Below are 24,515 nucleotides of genomic sequence, written 5' to 3'. Positions count from 1 at the left end.
CATGGGTGCTAATCCCAGTTTCCTGTCTGGATTTTCCTTGACTGCTGCTCAGAGCCTATCTTAGGATGGTCACAGCTGCCGAAATAGATCTCTTCCCTCACCTGTTCTGATGCAAGGAAGACCTTGATAACTTCTATCAAAAGAATGCCTGCTTTGGTGATTTTTCCCGGCTGTGGGACAATAATGTGGGCTCTGGTGCTCATCGCCCCAGGCCTCTCCACCTCTGCAAAGCGGCAGCCGGGAATGAGGGAGCCAACGGCCATGAGGGGGGCGTCAAGGGGCCAGCCACCTGTTTCTGGCCAGGGCCCAGACTTTTCTGTGAACCGTCCTTGGTCTGCTCCAGAAAACACTCCTGGCCCAAAGGACATCCCTCTGATTCAGAGTGACCGAGAACATACCTTCTGCCCTCCTCACTCACCTGCCTTTCCCCGCCAAGTCCGCTCCTACAGAATGTTCTATTCCTGCTTAACTCATCACCCTAGTCAAGCCTGGGGCCTGAAAACCAAGTGTCCCCAGCCCCTCACTCATTCACTCAACAAACATGAGCCGCTCCCCCCCCCCCCCCCCCCCCCCCCCCCCCCCCCCCCGGGCTTGGTCCCGGAGGTGCGCAAGGGTGGAAGGTACAGCGAGGAGCAAGACCCGATGCCTGGCCTGGGAGCTGGGGGTGGACATCTGGCAGAGGGACCCGCCTGCTGGGGGAGGGAGTCCTCGCAGCTGAGCAAGCCCCGAGCACCGGAGGCGGGGAGGGACCTGCGCATGCGTGGGAGGAGACTTTGGCGTCGCCCACGTCGCCTAGGTAACCGTGACCCGCTGGAGCCCTCATGGCCTCGGGCCCTGGAGGGAGCTGGGGTCAGCCCCCACCGCTGAGTGCAGCCGGGACGGTGAGGGCTGAGCCGGCTTTTACTGGCGAGGCCTGGGGGCTTGGCCGATTGGGGAGCCGTCCGTGGAGGGGCCGACCCCTGGAGGAAGTGGGGTGGGAGCAGAGAGCGACGCCAGCCGCAGAGGAGGAGACTCGGGGAACCGGGGCGGGCGGGGAGGAGAACGAGGCCCCAGCGGGGTGAGGGAGGTCACTCGCTGGGTGCACGGGGTGGGGTGGGGGGGTGTTGGGGAGAGGTTGGTCCGGATCCCTTGTCCGCCTCGCCTGAGTCTCCCGCTCCCCCCAGCCCTGGGTGACCGTCCTGCAGCCTGTCACATGGGCCGTCCCACCGCCGCCCCCGCAGCCCGGCCGAGTGAAGGAAGGTGAGACTCGGGGCTCACCCGCCTTGTACCCCACTCTGCTTCGCACATTCTCTGGGCGTCCTCGCTGCACCTCCCTTCCGCGCGGTCCTGGGCTGGGCTTTGGGGGGGCCGGTGGGGGTGGAGCGGCGGGCAGTGGGAGGCCTGGCGTGGGCCTGCTGAACTCCCCCGCCCTAGACCTGCTGGAACTGATGTCGCTGCAGAACGCGCAGACGCACCAGCTGCTGCTGAGTCGCCTGGTGGCAGCAGCGCTCCACCCGGGGCCAGCCTCTTGCCACCCGCAGGTGCGTCAGCTGGGGGTGGGGTGGAGGTGTGCCACCAGGGCCGGCGGCCTGCAGGTCCAAGGGCGGGGATCCATCTGGGGTGCATCCTGGAGAAAACGAACCAGGCAACAGTGCAGCCGCCCGGCTGGGTCCCTTTGGCATCTATTATGTGCCAGGCTCCCAAGTCAGCAGCCTCCATGGGGTGGGAGTCCCCACATCCAGAGCACTCAGGTCTTGTTTTCAAGGAGTTCTCCCTGCAGTGCACCCCCTACTAGACTGCAGGCCCAGGAGGACAGGCGCCACTGTACCTGGAGTCTGCAGGGTGCCCGATACTTATTAGGGGCTCAAATGAAATTTGCTGAACAAGTGAAAAAATAAATCAATGACTATGAATACAAGGCGACTTCGTCCCAACTGGCACGGGGAGGGGGGCAAGGCATGAGCGCCACTCACTGGGGAATGAGGAAAGGCTCCTTGGAGGAGCAGGTGACCTTAGAACCAGCCCTTGGAAGCCAGGTAGGATTTTGCCGCTTGGAGGAGGCCAGGTTGTGTCCACCATCCAGGCTGGCAGGGGCTGCCACCACTCCTCACACCCTGGCCCTCAGGGGGGCCCTTGGGATGAGCATCCCACCTCCCTGATGGGGGCACAGGTGGGTCCAGGGGCTGGGGGCGAGGCCAGACGCAGGTCACTGGACTCCTAACCCCGCTCTGGAGTCATACCTGGATTCTTCCAGTCCCTGCTCAGCCACTTATTACCTGGGTGACCTTAGACAAGTTGCTCAACCTCTTTGAGCCTCAGTTTTTCCTCTTGCAAAATAAGGAATAGACGTCTCCAAAGTACCTAGCTGCTCGATAAAGGGAAGCCAATTTATGATGTTCCTCTGGAGAAATTAGAGGAACAGAGAAGTGGGGGTAGGGACGTTGGGTCCCATATCATCATCCCTCCTCCCCCTTTCCCACAATCCCCAGGTCTACCTGGAGGGTCCACAGGAGGAGGAGGAGGAGGAGGAGGAGATGCAAGCCCAGGAGGAAGGGCCTTTGGTGTTTCATCACCACTACCTGCCCTGCCCAATGCCCGTGCTGGGCCCCTCGCTACCCTGGCCAGTCCCTTTCCTTTCCCTGCCCCCACATCAGCCTCACTTGCAGGACACATCCAGGATTCAGCACTGCCCTCCTGCCTCTGGGAAAAGGAGGGGGTAAGTGAGGCTGGGGGATCTGGGCGTTGCCAGAGTCCTGCTCTGGGGCTGGGCTGGAAGAGCTCACCAGGAGCTGGGGGGTGGGGGGTGGGGGTGGAGATACTTCTGGGTGAGACCCCAGAGACCACTTCTGATGGGGGGGTCTTTCTTTTCTCTATATCAGAAGAACCATAACCGTGCCCCCACCCCCACCCCCCAGTGCCACAGGCACTGTGGGTGCGGATGTACCCCCGGCTTCAGGTAGGGGCAGGGTAGGGGGGCAGTGGGGCCCAGGGATGTGTCAGGAGGCCAGGAGGGCCATGTTGGGGGTGGGGGAGCGCCTATCATCACTGCTACAGGCAACTGGCCTGTCCGGAGCCAAGATACGGGTACTGTCTCTCCCCAGACTACTATGATGCCGAGAGCCTCCCGTGAGGACAGACATTGGCCCTGGGACCCTGCCAGCTTCACCGCAGAGCTGGAAAGAGCCCTGGAGCCCCTAGGTGCCCCTCTAGTGCCTACGACTCTGCAGCCATGCCTGGCAGCCCTCCCCCACTCCCTCAACCACAGCCAGGCCCTCTCCTGGGTGAATCAAAACCTTCTTCACCACATGGAGACCTTGAACTGGCCTCATCTCTGCCCTGGAGCACAGACCCCTCCAAGCATCATCCAGGGCTGGGAAGCCGCCGGTGGGGGGGCCTGGGGGTCTGGGAACCAGAGCCCTCCCTCGCTCGACCTCCTCCACTCACCCCTATGTGGGAGGGCCAGGGCTGTGGGGCCTTGGTGGCCTAATGACAGAGCAGGAGGTAAGGGGAGGACTGCTTTTGTTGTCCAAGGCTCTGAAGGCCTAGAGTGATGGGAGAGAGGCCTGGTTCAGAGGGTCCTGGAGCTGAACCAGTTCCCTTGGACCCCACCCTTGCCCCAGGAAGCTGGCTCTTTTGGCAGAAAGAAGTCAGAGCCATGTCCTGCTTGGGAGTGGCCTCAGGTCCCCCAGCGCCAAGTAGGAACAGAAGGTCTCTCTGCCCTCCTGGGCCAGGGCGTGTCTCCCCCACGTCCCTGTCCCTCGGGAGAAATTAGTCACTCAGGGCTCCGCGACGAAGGGTGTCTGGTGCCTGGGCTGGTCAGCATGGGGGCGCCCCAGGGCCTGGGCTGGTCAGCATGGGGACGCCCCAGGGCCTGGGCTGGCTGGGGCTCTGGAAGGCCCCTGTGAAGGCGAGGGGGGAGGGAGGCTTAGGAGACCTCTGGGGAGAAGTCCAGGCCTGGTGGGTGCCTTTCCTGGCCGTGGAGTCCTATCCCAGGAGAAGACATGGAGGCACAGGGTTAAGTCCAGATGTTTATATGCAGACTAGAAAAGGAAATGACCCCGATGTCCTCGGCTGCTTGTTACAGTCCTGTAGTCAGGGCTGGACCACGATCCCGAGGAGTCGTGCTGAGTTCCAGGGGCTGCGGTGCTGGTGGCCGTGCCACTCATGTAGGCTGTGCCCAGTCGGCCCGACTTCGGCCCTGCTTAAGCATCCTGTACCCCGTAAGCGCCCATCCGCCTCTGGCGCCAGTGTTGGCCCAAGACAAAGCACAGGAGGATGGATGTCACAAACAAGAACAGCAGCACCGACACGACAGAGATGATGACGACCATCTGGTTGTCTGGCCTGGGCTCTGGGGAGGGAAGAGGGGGCAGTGGTCTCAGAAGTCCTCCGGTGCTCGAGGCCAGGGCCCACGGGGGAGGGGTCCGCCTGTCACCCGCCCACGCCTCATCCATCTTGCAGCCACCTGAGCTGCAGAGATGAAGGGCTAATGGTGTAGGATCTCAGGGAAAGGTAGGCCAGGGTCCAGGCCACCGGCCCTTGGCAGCAGCGTATGTATGCTGGCCACCGTGGCCTGGACCGCGGTGTGGTCCCAGCCCAGCCCCGCCCTGGGCAGAGCTGAGTGAGCTTCTACCAAACTCTCTGAAGACAGGGAACACCTTGGCCATCAAGAGTCACAGAACAGCAGAGCTCCAGGGGACCTCTGGGCCCAGCCTCTGAACGTAGAGAGGGGCCATGGCCAGAGAGAGGGGGGTGACTTGGTCAAGGTCCCGAAGAGCAAGAGGGAAGCCCCGGGATTCAGCGTGGGGTCCCTGGGTGCCTGCCCCCTGGGCTGGCGGAGGGCGCGCTGAGGGCTTTTTCTTCCCCTAAGGAACTGAAAGCGAATGCCCTCTCCCACCCCTCCCATCTGGGGGGCGCCCCTCACCATAGACCTTGAGCATCTGGGGCTCGGAGACACGGTGAACGATGCCCCCGCCGAGAGACCGCAGATCTAGGCGGGCGTGGCACGAGAAGTTGTGGTGGCCGTCTTCCCTGTGAGCCGTGCTGTTGTGTGTGGCTGTGGCCCCTCGGGTGCCACTGTCTCCCCTCGCAAAGGTCTTGTTGCACAGGGCCTCCTGGCCACGGAGCAGGGTGAGAGTGAGGCCCTCGAGGGGTTTCACAGCCGGCACGTGGCACTCGACGGTGAAGGATCTCCCCACAGCCACCCACGCGGGCTGCAGCTTCAGCAGCACTTGCTTTGGAGGGTCTGCAGGGAAGGAGAAGGGAGGGCTGGTCAGGATGGGGGTGCAGTCCCAGCAGCCCCCCCACCCTCCGGCCTGGCCCATCCCCTGGCGCCACAGTGTTCTCAGGGCCTCGGCTGGACATAGGGAGGAAGCGGGCTGGGGCCTGGCCTGCTCTAGAGCATAGGGAGAGGACAGAGGAAGTAGTTCAGGGTGAAGGATGGATTGGCCGGGAGTTTTATCAACATGACGTTTTCTGGACTTGACAAGAATGGAGGTGGCCAGGGGTCTACAAAGAGGAGGTCTAGAAATTGTACAGCCAACCAGAAACAAAAAAAAATGGATCTGTCTCCTTCTCCAGAAATCAAACACAAATTTCCGTATTAAACAGCTGGATAATTATATTGAGACTAAGAAGGGGGTGCTCACTGGAACTGGGTCAAGAGTTGTGGGGTCCCCACTTAAGGGGTGGGGGCTGGAGTCAGACCTGCCTTGCTTAGTTAGACCTGCCATCCCTTATCTATTAAACGGGGTCCTCAGTGGTATCATGGATTCCCTTTCGAGCTAGAATACCTTGCCCCCATCACCCCAAGGTAATATGTTGGATTTAGAACATCTTTCTATTCACTTGATCCACTGATGCTGGTCATGGGGAGGACCCAAGCCATACCCTTGGTGCCGAGACGTTGAGAGAATCCTGCCCTATGGGGAGGTCTCCATGGCCCGTGCACAGGTGCGTATGGGTGATGGTCACACATTTGCCAGGGGCCCTCAGGAATATAAAAGCAGGGGCACATGGGTGGCTCAGTCGGTTAAGCACCCAACTCTCAGTTTCTGCTCAGGTCGTGATCTCAGGCCTGTGAGATCAAGCCCTGTGTCCGGCTCCGCGCTCAGCCCCGAGTCTGCTCGTGTTCTCTCTCCCTCTCCCCTCCTTCCCTCCCCAGCCCTCTCAAATAAATAAATCTTAAAAAAAAAAAAAAAAAGGAATATAAAAGCACCAGGTCATGCCTTAACCTTCTCTCCGTGAGGTGAAGGGGCGACCGGAGAGCACGGTGGCCCTTCTGTTGGTGCCCCGCTATTTGTGGTGGGGTGGGGGGTGTCCGGTGATGGGCTGCTCCTGAGCAGGTAGGAGACTGTGAGCACTGCCGGGGAAATGACTTGTCAGTTTGTGCAAACCTTGCTTGGACTGTCCTCTGAGCAAGCCTCGGAGGCGGCGTGGCCAGCAGGCTCACGGAGTCCAGTGAAGGGTGTGAGCAGACTCTGAGCCCATGGCCGGGGTCCCGCTCCCCGTCCCCCCAGGAGCCCAGGGAGGTGGGGGCCAAAGCGAGTGCCCAGGAGCAGTACCAGAGTTGCTCTGCAAACAGTCAGGAGACACGGGCTCGGCCCTGGGGAGGAGGGCCCCGCAGGGTGGCACTCACAGAACACGCTGATGTTGAGACTCTTTAACTTCTGATTCCCGAAGCAGGTGAAGTAGCAGTGGATGACTGTGTCCTGGGAGATGTTGGAGACCAAGTACTGCTTCCACTGAGCTCCCGACTCCCGCAGGGTCTTGGTTAGGGCGGTCTCCAGGCCACCGGTCTGCGGCTGGGCGCAGCTGGTACTACAGTTGATCAAATTTGACCCTCCAGGCTCCACCACAAGCTGCTCCGGATACATGTGCACCTCGAACCCCTCACCAGACCCTGGAAGACCAGAAAGACTGGGCAGCAAACGTGTCTGCTGCCCTTGCCCAGTGGGCCCGCCCACCGCCAGCAGTCTGATCGCGGGGCAGGTACCAGAGATGGCCCGTCTGCTACTGTCCCCTTGGTCAGGCCTTATGTATCGCCCCGTGTCCAGACTGCGGAGGCGACCCCACAGCTCTTCCTCCAGCCCACCACCTTCAGATGAGTCTCCTCCGTGCATGTCTTCCATCTCCGTGTAGAGGGATCCTATGCGACCTTCAAAGCCCAGCCCAAATGTCCCCTCCTCCATGAAGTCCTCTCAGAGACGGAGGTGGACTGGGTGCTCTGGGTCCCTGTGGCCCTAGGTTCAACCTTTTCCTCCCTCTTTCCTTTCTTCTGCAAATACTTTGTAAATACCTGTTGTGTGCTGGGCCCTGTTCTAGGCTCTGACGACACAGCAGTGACCAAAGCAGACCAAACCCTGCCCTTGCAGAGCTCCCTTTGTCATGAAGGGGAGAGACAATAATCAACAAGTGAAATATCCAGCCCTGTCCGACGGTGATCAGTGCCTGGGACAGGAAACAGGAATGAGGTGGAGTTGCCATTTTAATAGGGTGGTCAGCACGGGCCTCACCAAGGCATTGACATTTGAGCACAGACACGAAAAGAGATGGGTGTGAGCCCTGCAGATATCTGGCGAGCAGGGAGTGTTCCCAGCCTTCAGACCCTGGGTCAAGGGCATGCATGGTGTGCTTGAGGAATGACAAGATCAGGACAGCTAGAGCTCAGTGAGGAGGAAGGCAGGGGGAGAGGAGTTCAGGAAGATAATGGGACCACCTTGCAAATGATTGATATCCATGCCAACTCTCCCTTAGATGTTTTAGAGCTTCTAGAAGGCAGGGCTGAGATTTTATAGGTTTCCCTCAGTGCTTAGCACAATGCCCTGTGTGTGACAGACATCCAGAAGTATTTGATGCCTCAAGATTGAGTCCTCAGAGCTCAGCTCCCACTCAGAAGGTCCTTGATCTCAACCAGCGGGGCCTATCCTGTGCTTCCCCCACACCAGCAAGTCCCCACTCAGCGCTCAGTGAGTGGCATATAATGAAGTGGCAAGAAAGGAGCTTTGCAGGTAGACAGAGCTGGATTTGAATCCTGAGTTTGCCATGTACCAGCTGTGTGACCCTGGGCAAGGTGATTTCTCTCTCTGAACCTGTTTCTTCACCTGTCAAACGGACTAGTAATCCCTTTCCTGCAGGGTTGTGGTGAGCTAGCCCTTGAAAAGCACCTGCCAGGTTGTCCAAAACAGAGTGCTGAGCACATGGTAGCATTTCCCTTCACAGTCCCCTGACTCCCTGGGGTCGTGTAAAGGCCATGTCCTCTGCTGCCCCCTGCTGTCCCTGGACCACATCTGAAGAACAGCTGGGGCATTCCCTCACCTTCCCTCGAACCCCAGCATCCCCTCCTGCCTCAGTCCCCCACGCAGCCCACCATTCAGCTTCCACAACCTGCCACTTCCACAGGCCATGCAGCCGTGGAGCCTGTTCAACCTGCTTTCCAAAAGACCAGCTTCCCCAACCCCCAACCAGGATCATGGGGGAGCCAGGCTGGTAGAGCATCCAGCGCCCAGGGTGGGCTGCCCCTGTGTTCAAAGCCTCAGTGACTTCAGGACCAGCCCCGCCTCCCACGCCTGAAGCCAGGGGGACAGGCAGCCCCCCCTCTGGCCTGGCACATGCCAAGTCAGGATCCCCAGGTACCAACTCACCTGGGCAGCAGAACAGGGCAAGAAGGGCGGCAGGCAGTCCCCAGCAGCCAAAAGGGGACATCTCGAGTGGCATCCACAGGCTCACTGGGAACAGCTGAGGGCCTCCTGGAGGGAGATGGTGGAACCAGGTCAGGGAGTGGTAGCCTAGAGCTGTAGCCCGGAACCCCAGTCTTCTATGAGCTGATGACCACATTTCCTCTCATTATCTGAGAGGTCTTCTGGAAGCCACGTGGAAGGCCAGCTCTCAGAGCTCCAGGCCTGCAGGAACGCAGGCAGAGGAAGCTGGGAGGTAGCCGATAAGCCGGGGTATGACCTGGCCTCCTGCCATGTCACTGTTCTGGGGGTCAGTGCAAGCGGCGGGTACACATGTGAGTGATGTGCCTCCACATGGGGTTCAGGGCACTGTGTATGCACAAAGGACCATGATGCCTACAAGCCCCAGACCTGAGAACCCCCAATCCCACAGGACACATTATCGAGTTCCCTCCTGGGAAGAGAATATCCAAAGTCAGGTCTGTCCAGGACAGGCTGTCTCTTTCGCAAAGCGGGCCGGGAGCTGGCCTTCTCTAAGCAGACCCGGGCAGGCAGTGGAAGTGCTCAGATGGACACCCCCCACCTTGGCACGTCTTTTGAAAGCTCAACACCCACCCAGCTTGCAACCTCACCCTGCCCGGACTCAGCTGATAGGGACAACTTGAGGGAAGAGCTCCCACAAGAGTGCCCAGCAGCCCAGGCACAGAGCAATGGGGCTCAGTCTGGCTGTAGCCCAAACCCCCAGCCTCCATTTCTAGGGCCTGGCTTATGGTGTCTCCCCCCAACCATTCTGGGCAGGGAGCCCTGGTCTGGGGAGGGGGGCTCAGGGCCTGAGGCATTGCAGTGCGTTTCTAGAAAGGCTTTGTCACCTACTGAGGGAATCCCCAGAAGCAGGAGTCCCTGGGGCCAGCAGGGCCTGGGAGAGGCAGGAGAGGAGTGGGTCTCCTTGCTTTAACAAGGGGTGCCCCGGCATTTTCAGGGCTCAGGCCTAACTCGGTTCTGGGTTATGAGGGTGGAATGAAGTTGTCCCCTTCTCTTTGGCTACTGAAGCCAAAAGCTGTCACCACCGTGTGCGGTGGGCAAGGGCTGCTGGTCAGCCTGGAGCCAGGGACGTCCCTGGATGGCACTGCTTTGGAGTGATGTAGACAGAAGATGGAGGAAAGCGCGAGCTGTAACCCCAGCCCAGGATCTGGTCCATGTGGCGCTGCAGGGAACACTCGTCCAGCCCACGGGGAGGCTGAGGGTGCGGCCCTGGGGCTCCGACAGTGGGCACTGCTGTGCTGGAGACCCTGTGGTCTCTACTGGGTCAGAATAATAATGATGCTGAGAGCGATAACAGCAAAAATAATGCAATAGTGAACTGACTACAGCTCAGCACTGTCAGAAGCGCTCTACCTCTGTGAGGTAGGTACTCTCACTGTCCCCATCTTACCAATGGGGAAACCGAGGCACAGAGTGATTGACTTGCCAAGGTCACATCCCTAGGACAGAGTGAAGTCTTTATGAGTGAGAGGAAGCCCACAGAGCAGGGGCAAGAGAAGGATTCTTAGAAGCTACACGCCCAGGAGACCCTTGCGAGAGAAATGCAAGACAGCAGAAGGCCAAAGGAAATTGCTGGGGCCTTCCTTGCCATAAGGGGCTAGGCGGGGGTAGTGGTTGTGGGGTGTGTGTGTGTGTGTGTGTGTGTGTGTGTGTGTGTGTGTGTATGTGTGGCTCACGCCCAGGGAGCTCTCCAAACATCTTCTGGAAGGGTCTGTGCCTGTGAATCCCAACTGCACACACAGCTGGGCCAGCCTGACTCCATCCCCACCAGTGTTCAAGTGAAGCTTCTGGGGGCCAAGGTCCTGCTGTAAGCCCTCAGCCCCTGTTCCCACCCACCACTTCCTCTCTGATCTCCAGGCATGGGAATGTGGCTGTGCATCTGATAGCTTACACATCAACTTCCCCTCCCTCCCCACTGGCCTGTCCAGCAGGGCAGAAGCTGATTCTAGACCTGCTTACTGTTCTGCCGTGGGTATGGTAGGTACTACCCGGCGAACCATTGATGCTGAGTAACTGTTCAGTAAGAGGATGGATGGAGGGATGGAGGAATGGTTGAGTAAATGAAGAGAAGAAGTAGTTTGTTTTGGTGTACCACCCAGATAAGATTGCATGGGGTCTTTCTTTTTGGGCCTGTCCAGTGTACCTTTCTCCTGCTGATGTCTCTGCTGATCCCCAGGCCACGGAGCTTGGCTGAACACCTAACAAGGCCAACCAGGGCCCCTCACCCCCCAAAGATGGGCCCTCAGAGTGAAGCCTGGACAGTGGTTTTCCTGGGACTCTCTGAACCAGAACTGGTAGGAACAAGCCCTTCTCTTCCTGATCCTAACAGCAGGCACCCATGAACCAGCAGCTATCCGCACTTACGCCCCCGGCAAGTGCAGAAGCTGATAGAGAGGAACTGGACTCAGTGGTGGAGGGAAGGTGACCCAGAATTGTCCCAGGTTGAGTGCTGGCTACGGGGTGGCCTCTGGGTGGAGGGGCTGGTGATGACTCTGTGCTTTCCAGGCTGGAAGGTTCTGGCCCTTCAAACCTGCCCATGGGAGTCAGGGTCCTTGTGAACCGGGAGTTACTTGGAGCCCCGTTCTGCCTCACAGAACTTTTGGGGCAGAATGGGAAGGCGGTGTGGGGGGACGGGGGTGCTGTCTTGGCATGAGGCTGCAAGGCCTTCCGGGAGAGAGAATGATGTGGATTCGGGGGCCTGATGATCAGACCCTAGAAGGCCAGATGGATGCTTCCAAACAAAGAGGGAAGACCAACGCTTCCTGTCACCAAGAAGCTGCCCAGGGATGAGAGGAACCCGACCATCATGTAGATGAGAGAAGAAATTCAGGTGCTCCTTCTTGGAGCACTGTTCTACCACCAAATACTCCCTGCCTTGTTCTTTAGGTCTCTGAGTTCTCCAGTGAAGGGGACAATAAAGCTGGAAGAGTTAAGATGCTCTGCTCTGGAAGATACAAGAGGATTTGAGGGGAATGGAGATTGGTGTGTCGGTTTGGGGAGTGAACTCATGTCTTCACAGGGCTGGGGAAGGGTTTTGTCATGACTGGGTCTTATCCAGTGACTTCTCTCATGTTCCCAACAAAACCGTCTTTCAAGAACCAAAGTGAGAGAAAGACAGATAAACAGAGACTGAGAGAGTTTACCCCCAAGAGACCTCCACTAAAGGAATTTTTAAAGATGTGCGTCCAGAAGAAAAAATGATTGCAGGAGAGTTTTCTATGCAAGAAGGAAGCATGAGAAAACAAAACAGCAAACAAATATGGAAGATAAGTATGTAATATTTATAATATTTAATTTGAGAAGTCTTAAAAAGTTCAAAACTAAAACACACACCTGTGTGTTTGTCAGATGTAGGTCAGAGGTGTTGGATGGAGAAGACAGATAATGTATGGATGGGAACCCTCCTGAGAGGAAGCAGAAAGGGAGGGACTTTCCAAGTTGGCGAGAGAGGGTTTGGGAGGCAGTAACCTCTTGTGTCCTCCCCTGCTTAGATTTCTGGTGATACACCCTGCCACAAGGGAACATCCCTTTGCCTTTTCTCAGCAAAACTTGATTTCCGATTATTAAGAGAAGGGGGTGGGGGGAAGGAATGGGAAACTAACATTTCGTTGATGTGTATTCTCTGTTAGGGACTGAAGGGAGGTTTTAATACATTGTTTTATTTAATTTTCATACAAAAATAAGGAACCACAAAAATAAGGAACCATTCTGCATTCTGATTATGCATTTGAGGAAGCGGGGCTTAGGTGACTTAATCATGTACCCAGGTCATGGAGCTATTAAGTGATAGAGTGAAATGAGAACTTAGGCAAGATCAGTGGTTGCCAGGGGTTGGGGCAGAGGGAAGGGTGAATAGGCAGAGAACAGAGGATTTTTAGGGCATAGAATGTACAACACCGAGAGTGAACACTAATGTAACTGTGGACTTTGGGTGCTAAGGATGTGCCTGGGTAGCATCACTGAACGTAACAGGTGGACCACTCTGGTGGGGGGTGTTGACAATAGGGGAGGCTGTGCATGCGTGGGGGCCATTTTATGTTTTGTTATGAAGATAAAACTACTCTAAAAAAATAAAGTCTATTTCTATAAGTAGCTCAAACACACAACCTCAAAAGAGAAACTTCTGGATTAGGGTTCTTGTCAACTTGTTGAAAATGCAGGTTTTTAAACTCAACTCTTACTCAGTAGAGTATAGTGGGAGTTGTGGACTCAGTCATTCCTAAATTCTCATCTCAGATTGGATTTTTAAAACATGAAAACACAAAACCCAGGGTGGCTGGGTGGCTCAGTCTGTTGAGCATCTGTCTGCCTTCGGCTCAGGTCATGATCCCAGAGTCCTGGGATCAAGTCCTGCATTGGGCTCCCTGCTCAGCAGGGAGTCTGCTTCTCCCTCTCCCTCTCCCCCTCCCCCTGCTTGTGCTCTCTCTCTCTCTCTCAAACAAATAAATAAAATCTTAAACCCACAAAACCCAGTTCTCTGGTATTTATGAGACAAACCTAAGGCATAAGAGTATGGAATGGTTGAAAGTCAAAAGATGGGAAAGAATATACCCGGCAAACACTAACCAAAAGAAAGCTGGGAAAGTTCTGTTCATATCAGAGAAAGAGAACTTCTAAGACAAAAATATTATGAGGGATAGCATGAATGCCTGGACTAAAGGGACAGATCACCATAAAGTTATAATTCTTCTAAATTTGTAAGCATCTGCCTTGAAAGAACCACAAAGAGATAAAACCATCATTATAGCAAGGAATTATAATACATGTCTCTCAATTAGGAATAATGAAGCCACCAAACAAGAGTGTAAATGAATGGATGAGATGAAACACATAATTTAAAAGCTCGATCTGCACCTCTAAATTAGAGAACACAAACTCTTCAAAAAGATAGGCTTTAGGGAGCCTGGGTGGCACAGTAGGTTAAGCATCTGCCTTGGGCTCAGGTCATGATCCCAGGGTCCTAGGATCGAGTCCTGCATCGAGCTCCTCACTTGGTGGGGAGGCTGCTTCTCCCTCTCCTCCCCACCAGTGCTCTCTCTCGCTATCTCTGTCTCTCTTAAATAAATAAATAAATAAATAAATAAATAAATAAATAAATAAATAAATAAAATCTTAAAAAAAAAAAAGATAGGCTTTACAGCCCCATATACTCGGTAATGTGAAAACGTCCTCTGACACATGGGTCAGAGAAGAAATTGTAATGACATGTTTTAAAAATCTTCGCATTGAGTGATACTTATATTAAAATGTCTGGAATACATCAAAAGTGGCACTTCAAAGGAAATGGATAGGCTTGAATGCTTGTATTAGAAAAAAAGTCAGAAGTAAGTATTCAATCTTAGTATGTAGTTAAGAAGTTAGAAAAAGAACAGCAAAGAAAACCCGAAAGTGACTCAAAAGGGAGTAAAGATTGGAGCAGAAATCCAAGTAAACAGAACAACAAAGTAAACGCAAAACGGAATAATAAAGAGCAAAATCCAACAAAATAGAAAACAAAGATGTGGTAGACAGGATTAATAAAACCAAAAGTTCTTTGGAGAAACTAATAGTATACGCAAATCTCTGGTGAAATCTACTTATAAACAAAAGAAGGTACAAGTCACCACTATTAGGAATGAAAATGGGAACATAGCTACAGGATTACAATGAAGACAGTACAAATTTATAGAAACAGAAGGTCGACATGGTTGCCAGTGATTGGGGGAGGGGAAGTGAACTGCTTCATCGGCATAGTTTCAGTTTTGCAAGATGAAAACGCTCTGGGGATTAGCTGCCAAACAACTTGAATACACTTAACACAACCAATTCTACACTGAAAAATGGTTAAGATGGTAAATTTTATGGTATGTGTTTTTTACCACAATTAAAAATTTTAAAAGACTATAAATGACTTACGCAAAAAAAAAAAAAAAAATGAAACAAAGCAGGCCAAGTCTTAGAAAAATATAACTTACCAAACTTGACTTGAGAAGAAATAAAAAGCCCGAAATCGTTCTATAACTATTAAAGAAACTGAATCCATAATTTAAAATCTTCCCACAAAGATAATACCTGGTCCAGATAGTGTTATGCAAGTTTAAGTAGAGATGGTTCTAATTTTATGAAAACTCTCCCTGAGAATGGAAAAAGCAGGACCACTAACTCTTTCTATGAGGCCAGGGTAACCTTAGCCTTAACATCAAAATGAGACCAGTACAGGATGAGAAAGAAAGATTAGAGGCCAAACTCACTCATGAATATAGATGCAACAATTATACGAAAAATGCTAGCCAACCAAATCTAGCAGTGTGTAAATATATATATATCACATCCAAATTGACCTTATCTTGGGTATGCAAAAGTTGTTTAACAATAGAAGAGAACCTACAGATATCATTTATTATGTTGGTAACAGAAGACTTTGGTGCTCTGTCACATCACTTCTGCCCTTCTCTGCTATCAGCAGAACTTAATGCAGATAATTTCATGCAAGCTTAGACTTACCTTACCCTGCAGTGTCCCACCTCAACTTTATACCATGTTTCTTTTTGCTTCTTGCCTCAGGGTCTTCTTCAATGCTTTAGGAGCCACTTATCAGCCTAAGTGTTTCCCAAAAGTGGGAGAGAAGTTCCCTAAGATGCAGCCCTCAACCAGTAAAGGACAGGAGCTGCGGGATGTGAGCTCCAGCCTCTTCCTTCTCCTTGGGCAACTGTGGGAGGCACCTAGCAGGATTCTCCAAGGTTGCAGAGAGTCAAGCCTTCTTTGCCTGCATCCATGACCTCAGTCAAGGCACCTTTAATTGGCTTTTCTTCCTTCCCCTCTCAGATCCCCCTGCTCTTTCACTCCCAGCTTTCTGGAATCACCTCTTAAATAACCTACCTGAACCCAAGTCCTTGTTTCAGGCTCTGCCTTTAGAGGAGCTCAAACTAAAAACTTACATTAACAGATTTAAGAAGAAAAACATAGGATCATCCAGAAAAAAAAAAAAAAGAGAGAGAACATTCAATATCATTTCATGAAAAAGATCTTAGCAGATTGGAAGGAAACCTTTTTTTTAAGATTTTATTTTTAAGTCATCTCTACACCCACCATGGGGCTCGAACTCACAACCCCGAGATCAAGAGTCTCATGCTCCACTGACTGAGCCCGCCAGGCACCCCTAGAAGGAAACTTCTTTATTTTTTAATTTTTCTTATTTTTAAAGATTTTTTATTATTATTAATTCATTTGAGACACAGAGATAGAGAGAGAGAGAGAGAGAGCATGAGCAGGGGGAGAGGCAGAGGGAGAAGGAGAAGCAGGCTCTCCACTGGGCCAGGAGCCCGACGCGGGCTCGATCCCAGGACCCCGGGATCATGACCTGAGCCGAAGGCAGACGCTTAACCATCTGAGCCACCCAGGCGCCCCAAGGAAACTTCTTTAAACTGGTAAAGAGAATTTACAAAAAGCTTATGCATATATTATATTTAATGAGTAAATCTTAGGAGCATTTCCTATAAAAGCAAGAACCAGATGAGGATGCCCACTATCTCTGCTATTTTTACCATTGCTCCAGAGGTCCTAGATAAACTCTCAGTATTTCCATATGATACGATTGCCTGGGTAGAAAATCCAAAAGAATGACCAGACAAGTGATTCAAAACCACAAGGGACTTTAGCAAGGCAACTAGCTATCAGATCAAGATCCAAAAAATAAGTTGCTTTTATGTGTATCAGTAACATACAATAACAAAATTTTAAAAGCACACCATTTACAGTAGCAGTAAGAGGAATAAACTAGCAAAACCTGTGTGACCTATAGTAAGAAAGTTAGAAGAGAGATTCATCAGGAACCCCAGATGCAATCCCCAGAGGAAGGGGACCATCCCTTTCTCTCTGCATCTGCTCGGAGCACAGCGCAGATGGCTCAGGCCTTACCCACGTGGGCCCACGGGCCAGAAGGCAGCCCCTCGCTTCTAAATCCGTCACCTGATGACAGAACAGGAGAGGAAGTGGGACAAAAACAGGAAGCAACCATAAAAGCAAGGTCAATAAACTCGTGAACTCAGAGATGACAGGGGGGAGCTTCACCCGGCAGGGAACATCGACCCAGAAGGAACTCTGGGGGTCTCTGCCCGCTTTGGCCAGGGATTCAGGCCAAGAGAGGGGAAGGGACTAGAAGTCGGGCCTTGACAGTCCGTGGGAAACCCCTTCCAGGCTGCCAAGAGAGAAGGGAGAGGCGTGACCTTACCCGTTGTCGTTGCTGATGGGACGACTGGGCTGGGTGGGCGGGGGGGTGGGGACGCAGGCAGCCCGGGCTCCAGCGGCCGGGATCGGCGGAGGGGACAAGGTACTCCCACTTCTGCGGTTGTGTGGCTCTGCGTGTGTGAATTCAGACTCCTCCCTCCCTCCTCACGCCCGACTCACGTGCTTTCCTGTGGCAGGCTCCCCCCTCAGGCGAACCTCACTTTCAGACCACTCCTGTTTGTATTTTTTTTAAACGGTGGCAAAATACACGCAACAGAAAAGGTACCGTGTTAACCACTTTTAGGGCACCTTGCTACGACCTTCGGGTACATTCGCGCTGTCCTGCCACGGCCACGGCCGCCCACCTCCAAGGCACTGTCATCTTCCCAAACTGAAACTCTGTCCCAGGAGACACTAACTCCCGGTTCCTGCCCCCTCCCAGCCCCTGGCAACCACTGTTCTCTCTGTACAGATCCCATTACTCCAGGAACCACATAGCAATAGGAGCCTACAGTACCTGTCCTTTTGTGACTGGCTTGCTTCACTTCGCGGGATGTCCTCAAGGATCGTCCGTGTCAGAGTCGGGTGTCAGAATCTGCTTCCTTTTTAAGGCTGAGTGACACTCGGCTGCCTGTGCACACCACCGTTCCTTACCCACACATTGGTTGATGGACACCTGCGTTCCTTCCACCTTTTGGCTACTGTGCATCAGGCTGCTATGAGCGTGGGCACAGATACGTCCTCGAGGCCCTGCTTTCAGCTCTGCGAGGTGTAGGCCCCATAAGTGGAATTACCAAGTCATAGGATAATTCTAGGTGCAAGATTCTGAGGAACTGCCCTACGCTCTCCCCCTACTCTCTCTTTGGATATGCAGCGTCTACACCGCTGGGGGCCTTTGATGCACGGACAGTTCCAGGAGGAGCCCCCTGTTGTCCCCCTGCAGGAGGCTAGTCACTGTCACAGAGCTGGGTCTGCCCCTAATTGACATGCCCTGCCACGAGAAACTTCTCTTTGTGACTAAGAACCATTGCTTTCTCAGATCTTGCCACATTTGCCACCTCGCCCAGCAATTAAAAAAAAAAAACCCGGGCGCCTGGGTGGCTCAGTTGTTAAGCGTCTGCCTTCGGCTCAGGTCGTGATCCCAGGGTCCTGGGATCGAGTCCCACATCGGGCTCCCTGCTTGGCGGGAAGCCTGCTTCTCCCTCTCCCACTCCCCCTGCTTGTGTTCCTGCTCTCGCTATCTCTCTCTCTGTCAAATAAATAAATAAAATCTTAAAAAAAAAAAAAAAACAAACCCTACCCTAGCAGAGTGGTTTTGTACCAATAGGCAGAAAGTATCAAAGCCAGGTGCAGAGGTGGGTGCTGGGCAGCCAGCTCGGCTCACACAGAGGCAGGGGATCTTGCTTCCACAAGCCAGCCCCACATACCATTTAAATTCCTGGCTTAGCAAAGTCACAAATTAGATCACGTGAGAGACCACAGGGCAATCAAGACCATGAACGCGGAGGGTCTGCTGGGTTCTGGAACAATCTCTCTTGGTATTTTTGTGCATCAGCATCTTCACAAATGTTCTTTTTGGAATCTCCCTGTCATACTGCTGGCAGAAACAAAGCCAATGTGGGACGTTGGGTGGGAGGGCATCAAGGCCCAAAGCTTGGAGGAGCCCATGTGACTTGAAACTTTTGATGGCATCTGTCATAGACACAAATTAGGATGCATGTCCCACTTGCAATTTCCCCAGGAGTTATGCTGGACTTGGCCTTTTTTGAGGGGAACCCCTCCTTTCTCTACTCTGGAAGGTTTTCTAGGGAACTTCTGTCCTCCAACTCGACCCCACTTTCCTGCCAAATGATTGGTCCAAGGTTGGCACCATCGTACCCCACCTTCAGGTCTTACCTTGAGGGTTTGTCGTGGTGGTGGTGTTTAACAAGTTAGGGAAAGAGCCTTTTTCCTGCCTGGTTGCAGAGGTCAGAGGACAGATGCTACCTGAGGCTATCCGCCCAGTCAAAGGAGAAGGGGGATCTGCAGGAGGTGAAGAGGTCAAAATGCACACAGAAGAGGTGAAAACGTTCTGATGGCGTTCCAGCCCCTGTCTGCAGCCATTCCTGAAGCCTATTCCTGAAGATTGGTTTCCATGAGCCTATCCTTTTGCCATTTTTGCTTAAGCCAGTTTCAGCTGGTTTCTGCCCTGTGCAACCAGAGTGTGGAATAAGAAACCATGAATCATGCCAGAGAAACTGATCAGTCAACCGAGGAATGTTCCAGAATAAAATTGCCCATTGCTTGGATTGGCTCTGGCACCAGTGGCTTAATTTGGTGCTGGGTCTTCACAAAAAGAGGGCGGGTGAAAAGGCATCAATGTTTGAGAACATCTCCACATGCATTTTGGTTCGAGCTTTAGGAAGTAATATAGCATTTTGGTAACTGCTTTTCGAATTCTCAGATGGTCAAAGCGAAATCGCATTGTACTGAGGAAAATACAAGCGTGTGAGCAGTTCACTATAGATTGCTGTGCCTCACATTCGTTCCTTCCTAATTCAGACTTGCTCTGTTTTGTCAGAGACAGCATCTTGCTGCATTTGGGCACTCCCCGGGCCAGGGGAGTAAAGTGGGGAATGCATGGGTTGTCTGATATGTGGGGTCTGTGGCTCATGAGGCATCAGAGCCAGGACTGTAGTAACTGTAATAACCTGGTAGTGGGGGGAGGGCGGGAGGCTGGCGAGACTTCCCTGATGGCTGAGTGCCACCTTGGGGACCCAAGCTTGCTTTCAGAGGGGGAGTAATGAGAGAAGGGGCTTGGGAAGTAGGCTTGAGCCCCGGCATTTACAGGCTCTTATCAACCATCCGCTGTCCAAGGGGGGTCTAGACCTGGTTGGTCCCCAGCCCTGCTTCTGACTCTCCTAAAATACAGTGAAATTGGAATTTCAGATACATTATTTTTAGTATGTCTCAAACACTGCGCATTGTAAGTTGCATCTTGTGTATGTATATACTGTGTTTTTTAAGCTCTCCAGGTAATTCCAAGGTGCACAATGCTGAGCCACCAGCGCACCGGGTGGAAAAGCAGAAATGTGGGTGAAAAGTGCAGAAGAAAGCAGGAGCAGAGGCATGAAGCCATGGTCCCGTTCGGTGCATTGGGAGGTGCAGGGGTCAGTTGGGGGCAGAGAGCACAGAAGGTGCATGAAGAGGCAACAAAGTGCTCTGCAAGTCCCCAAAAGTGAGCCGAGGAAGGGAAAGACCAAGGCGGTCCCTCTCCAGAAGGGTGGGTGACATCTTTTGTACTGCAAACAGTATCAGACTCCACCTGGATGCCAAGCTTGACCGAAGCCTGGCTGTGAAGCCCCCAAAGCCATCTCAGATTGGGCAGGTTTTAGCTGAGATGCTGAACCCACCTTAGAACTGTCTGATTATAACCCCGTGTGCCTGTGTTAAGAGCTGCGCAGACAGTTCTGATGCCTCATTTGGGTCCATCTCTGACCTGCAACCCCCCAACCCCTGTCTCTGCCCCCCACCATTTTGTAGCTTCTGGGGCAGATTCCATTTCGTGTCTGTTTCCTTCCCTTCGCTGCTAGGTTTCTGGTGCCCTCTTCTCTGAGCCACCAAGAACATGCTCGGGAAATGCTTGTTGGACTTAATTAAGCTTAGGGACTTGGTTTTATGAGACACGAGCGAGTGCCCTCAAATTTTAGCATGCATCAGCATGGAGGGCCCCATCCCCAGAGTTGCTGAGTCAGCTGGTCTGGCATGAGGCCTGAGAATTTGTATTCCTAAAAGTTCCCGGGTGATGCTGATGCTTCTGGTGCCGAGACCACACGGTTTTAGCAAGAATGAGAAAATGCTCTCCATTTAAATAAAGTCAAGGGAGTCGCAACTACAGGTAGAAACAGAGATTCAGAGTAGAAATGCTGACCAGGTCCTTGGACGGCATTTCTTCATAGACGCAGCGGCCTACAGGCCGAAGGGTGGAGACTGTGGGGTCATTCTGGCGGAGTACAGTTACAAGGACCTGTGTTTGATTCTCTGCACAGCTCCCTGCCGGCTGTGTGACCTTGGGCAAGTTGCCTAACTTCTCCGAGCTTCAATTTGCCTATCTGTAACATGCAGAAAATACTGACAGCCAACATTTCTGCTGCGCTTACTCGGTATGGATGTTGAGTGAGTAGTTGGTGGGTGGTTCTTTGAGCTGGCATGCCGCGGCAACAAGAGGCCACACAAAAATTATTCCAGGCAATTGGGATCCCACATCCAAGCTCCAAGGTCCTCTTGCCCACCTTAGAGCCCCCTCGAAGGGCTTCTGGGCGGAATAAATTTGATGATTTGTAAAACACTGACTCAGAGCCTGGTACATGATAAGCACCAGACCACGTTTATGGGGGTTGTTACAACTGGTGCCTGGACATGCATCTATCTGTGTCCCTGTAGTTGAGCTCAAGGACACCCTAGTACCTGTCTTGACTATGGTGTAGATCCAGAGAATGTCAGACCCCAAGATCATCCCCAGAGAAGGGGCCGTACACAGTATGTTTCATGTTAATGCTCGAGTGAGAAGAACTTGTGAATATGCATTACTTTCATGAAGGACTTGAGTTGTTTACAACACCAGGTCCTTTGGCCTTCTTTCTGGATCCCAGGCTCATGTCATAGAGGGCGGCCGCACAGAGCTGGAGGGAGGAATAGGAGCCACACCCAGGACAGGGGACAACTCGGGAAGCTGCTGGCCCAGCAGGAAAGGAGGCTGCACACAGGCGCCACCTAGTGGCCCAAGTGACAGGGGTTCTGCTGCTCTGTCTGAAAGGCACGATTAAGTTCTCCTGATGGCGTTGGCAGTGGGAGATCACATTTCTTTGCAATCACAAGGAGGCTGGAAATGGGCTGGGATCCCGAGAGGCTGTTTTTAAGGAAGGTGATCTATATAGATGCAGCAAATTTACCCAGAACCACCCAACAGCCAAAGAGCTGACGGAGGACGAGCTGAGAGTGTCTCTCACAGAAGGAAGATCGCCTTTTCTCTGGAAAACACGGATGTCAGGGTAAGCACCTGCTGTCCTTTTCTTCCTTTCACCTTTACTGCAAGGGAGAGAATAGACTGAGATGCTTGACTAGGAACCCAGGTGGGGAAACGAACTGCTTCCTTAGGAAAGACACCAAAGGCGGCTCCTCGGCTTGTTGGAAAAGCAAAGGCAAAATCCAAGCGTGTAAGAGGTTAACTTTTGGTTTTACTGTGAGACTGTTCTCTTTTGAGGCCTGAGTGTTAGATTAAAAGATATTTGAATGTGGATAAAGATTATTTTTTAAAAATTAGATACTACCAGGTGTTTGTGTTTTTTCAGTGGTTCTGATTGCATATTCTTTCTGTACGTGGGTCCCGCTGTAGGGTCCGGGCCCAGCGGCAGGGATAGGACCTGAGGGGGCTGGTGCTGGGGCTTGGATCTGGCTTCCCTGCTCCCCTCACGGCTGCGTGGGCTCTCCAGCCACAACAAGGCCACCCAGCCAGTCAGGTTCTGTTGCAACAGCAGAGAACTGCCTCAGTTCCTCTGCTGGTGTAGAAGAGAGCCTCAGCAGCTGATAAAGTCAAGACCTCACAACCTCCCGGGGGCCCCATGTCCCTTCTGGCTGCTGAGCAACTTTCTGTCCATTCAGATCACAACCTGAAGGAGAGTTAACCCACCCGTGTGAACTGTCCTGGGCCTTGTCAGTCTGAAGGACTGTGCTCGGCCCCCACCAGCTCCTGAGGTTTCACCCATATTCAGGCTACTGCTTCTCTTGGCTCAAACCTCCCATTTGCCCTCTGAATTCTCTTTCACTGGAGATAAATTTGCCCACATCCCTCACTTCTTCACAGACCCTCCATTTCTTCGCCCTGGCTGGAGCCTGGCCCTCCTCTGAGGATGCCTCATTTCCCCCCATTCTTCCTGAGTGGGGACTTCCCGTACTTCTGAGCTGGGTAGGCTTTGAGCACTGGCTGGTTCCTCATGGCTTCAGCGTTTTGGAAGCAAGCCCACCCTCATGTGCTTTCCCCCACTAAGGCCCATGCCAACTCCCCATCTCAAGGCCATTGCCCAACCTGGGGTTCTTGGAGGACTTCAGCTCTGTCTTCCAGTCTACCTCTACCTCCCCTGCCCCCTGACTCTTGCTGCCACCATGGTCAACCCCAGCGTCTACCAGAAGACCCAGCTACACCTGAGCCTCAACATCTGCTCGCTTCCTCAAGCTGTAAGAGTCTTCTTCACCTTCACTCCACCACCCACTCCTGCAGCCAAATCTTACTTTGTCACTATGCAATACTGCTCCACCTCCATATCTCCGGAACTTCTCCTGACCACATTCCTGTCTCCCTCCATCAGCCTGGACCCCAAGGTCAACCACTTTCCCATCCACTCCCTCAATGCCCCATCTTTGCACTTGCTGTGCCCACTCAGTACCCCCACCCCCAATAGGCTAGGTCTCCTCTACAGGCTGCAGCCCTAGCCAAGGGCGGTTGCCTCAGCCTACACGTGAATGAGATGGAACTGAGGAGGGGCAGATCTGGCCAACAGAACCAGAGAGAGGCTTCCCCTTGGAGATTCAGGGGAGGCTGGGAGTGACATGTTAGAACTGGAATGAACTAAGAAGTTGGTTCACAAAACATTTGATGCCTGATGCAGAAGGACAGATAGTAGCAGTTAATCCCCAGGCCAACAATCAGAAGACTCTTCTCCAAAGACATTTAAGGACCCCAGAGCAAAGACCTCTGCCCTCTGGCATTTAAGGATTCCCCATATAATAACTTAAAAAACAAGGCTTGCCAGCTGACAAGCTCTACTCACCAACACAGGGCCTCAATCAGCTTTTTGTTACCTCATTTTTTGGTATGTATAACCCATCAAGCATCACCAACACTTAGGAAAATCTGCAACTTGGAAAAGAGAGATCAAGATAAGCAAAAACTACCCAAAAGGATACAGAGATGATACAGGGAACTGAAGAAAGCCTTAAAAAAAAAAAAGTCTAATTAGTATCCTCAAATACTATAAGAAAGGGACAAGGATCAAGAGCTTTGGAAATGAAAAATGACTGCTGAAACTAAGAAGAGTGTCATGGCAAATTTGGGAAATAAAGCCAGGACATTTTCCAGAAGGAACAAAGTCAACAAAAGCAATATAAGAAATAAACTGTAAGTGCCACGGAGGATCAAACCCAGAGTTCTAACATTCTACTGTTGAAAGTTCCAGAAAATAAAAACAGAAAATGGAGGGGATACAATGATTTAAAAGTTAGACAAGCCAATTTCTCCCGGCGGAAAGACACAAGCCTTTGGGTTGAAAGGACTTGCCAGTGTCCAGCACAAGGAAATAAGACCCACATGCAGACATGTCTTTGGGAACAAGCAATAATGAGATTCCTCCCCAAAGTTTCCATGGAACACACTCTCCTGGGGGCTGAGGTTGGGTGCTGGGGGTCTCTGACTGAGGGCTTGACCGCATTCCTTCAGAAAGTCAGTAGCTGAGGAAACCAGATGATGAGCTCTTGCTCTCACCCACCCTCCCAAGGAATGAGATGACCAGCTATTTCTCAGCCCTGGGGACTGGCTTGTGGAAACCAGGATTTTTTAAAAGTATGTACAATATCATTGGA

The 24,515-nt window shown here is 52.7% G+C and overlaps 2 protein-coding genes across 5 annotated transcripts; one reads left to right on the top strand and one right to left on the bottom strand.

The window, feature by feature from the left end:
• Positions 1–4,274, top strand: PRR29 (proline rich 29). Of its 2 annotated transcripts, XM_006749404.3 has the most exons (6): positions 1–881; positions 1,164–1,239; positions 1,414–1,520; positions 2,469–2,695; positions 2,859–2,935; positions 3,081–4,274. In XM_006749404.3, exons 1-6 carry the CDS (start codon positions 822–824, stop codon positions 3,107–3,109), a joined length of 576 nt encoding a protein of 191 aa, XP_006749467.2. In that variant the 5' UTR covers positions 1–821; the 3' UTR covers positions 3,110–4,274. The 2 variants fall into 2 exon arrangements, with proteins under 2 accessions (XP_006749467.2, XP_081660843.1); XM_081804717.1 differs by lacking the exons at positions 2,469–2,695; positions 2,859–2,935; positions 3,081–4,274 and having other exon boundaries at positions 1,414–1,882.
• Positions 3,995–17,038, bottom strand: ICAM2 (intercellular adhesion molecule 2). Of its 3 annotated transcripts, none has more exons than XM_081804715.1 (5): positions 16,906–17,038; positions 8,622–8,726; positions 6,617–6,880; positions 4,904–5,224; positions 3,995–4,330 (listed from the first exon to the last, which is right to left on the bottom strand). In XM_081804715.1, the coding sequence occupies exons 2-5, from the start codon at positions 8,692–8,694 to the stop codon at positions 4,182–4,184; spliced, it is 807 nt and encodes a 268-aa protein (XP_081660841.1). In that variant the 5' UTR covers positions 8,695–8,726; positions 16,906–17,038; the 3' UTR covers positions 3,995–4,181. The 3 variants fall into 3 exon arrangements, with proteins under 3 accessions (XP_081660841.1, XP_081660842.1, XP_006749465.3); XM_081804716.1 differs by lacking the exon at positions 16,906–17,038 and adding an exon at positions 15,180–15,198; XM_006749402.3 differs by lacking the exon at positions 16,906–17,038 and having other exon boundaries at positions 8,622–8,859.
• Between the last annotated feature and the right edge of the window lie 7,477 nt (positions 17,039–24,515).

The sequence above is a fragment of the Leptonychotes weddellii genome, chromosome 15, assembly GCF_054177405.1.
Source record: "Leptonychotes weddellii isolate Sample4059 chromosome 15, ASM5417740v2, whole genome shotgun sequence".
In the NCBI taxonomy this organism is placed as follows: domain Eukaryota; kingdom Metazoa; phylum Chordata; class Mammalia; order Carnivora; family Phocidae; genus Leptonychotes; species Leptonychotes weddellii.
Note: the sequence above shows the minus strand (reverse complement) of the source record. Positions and strands in the feature narration are given on the sequence as shown.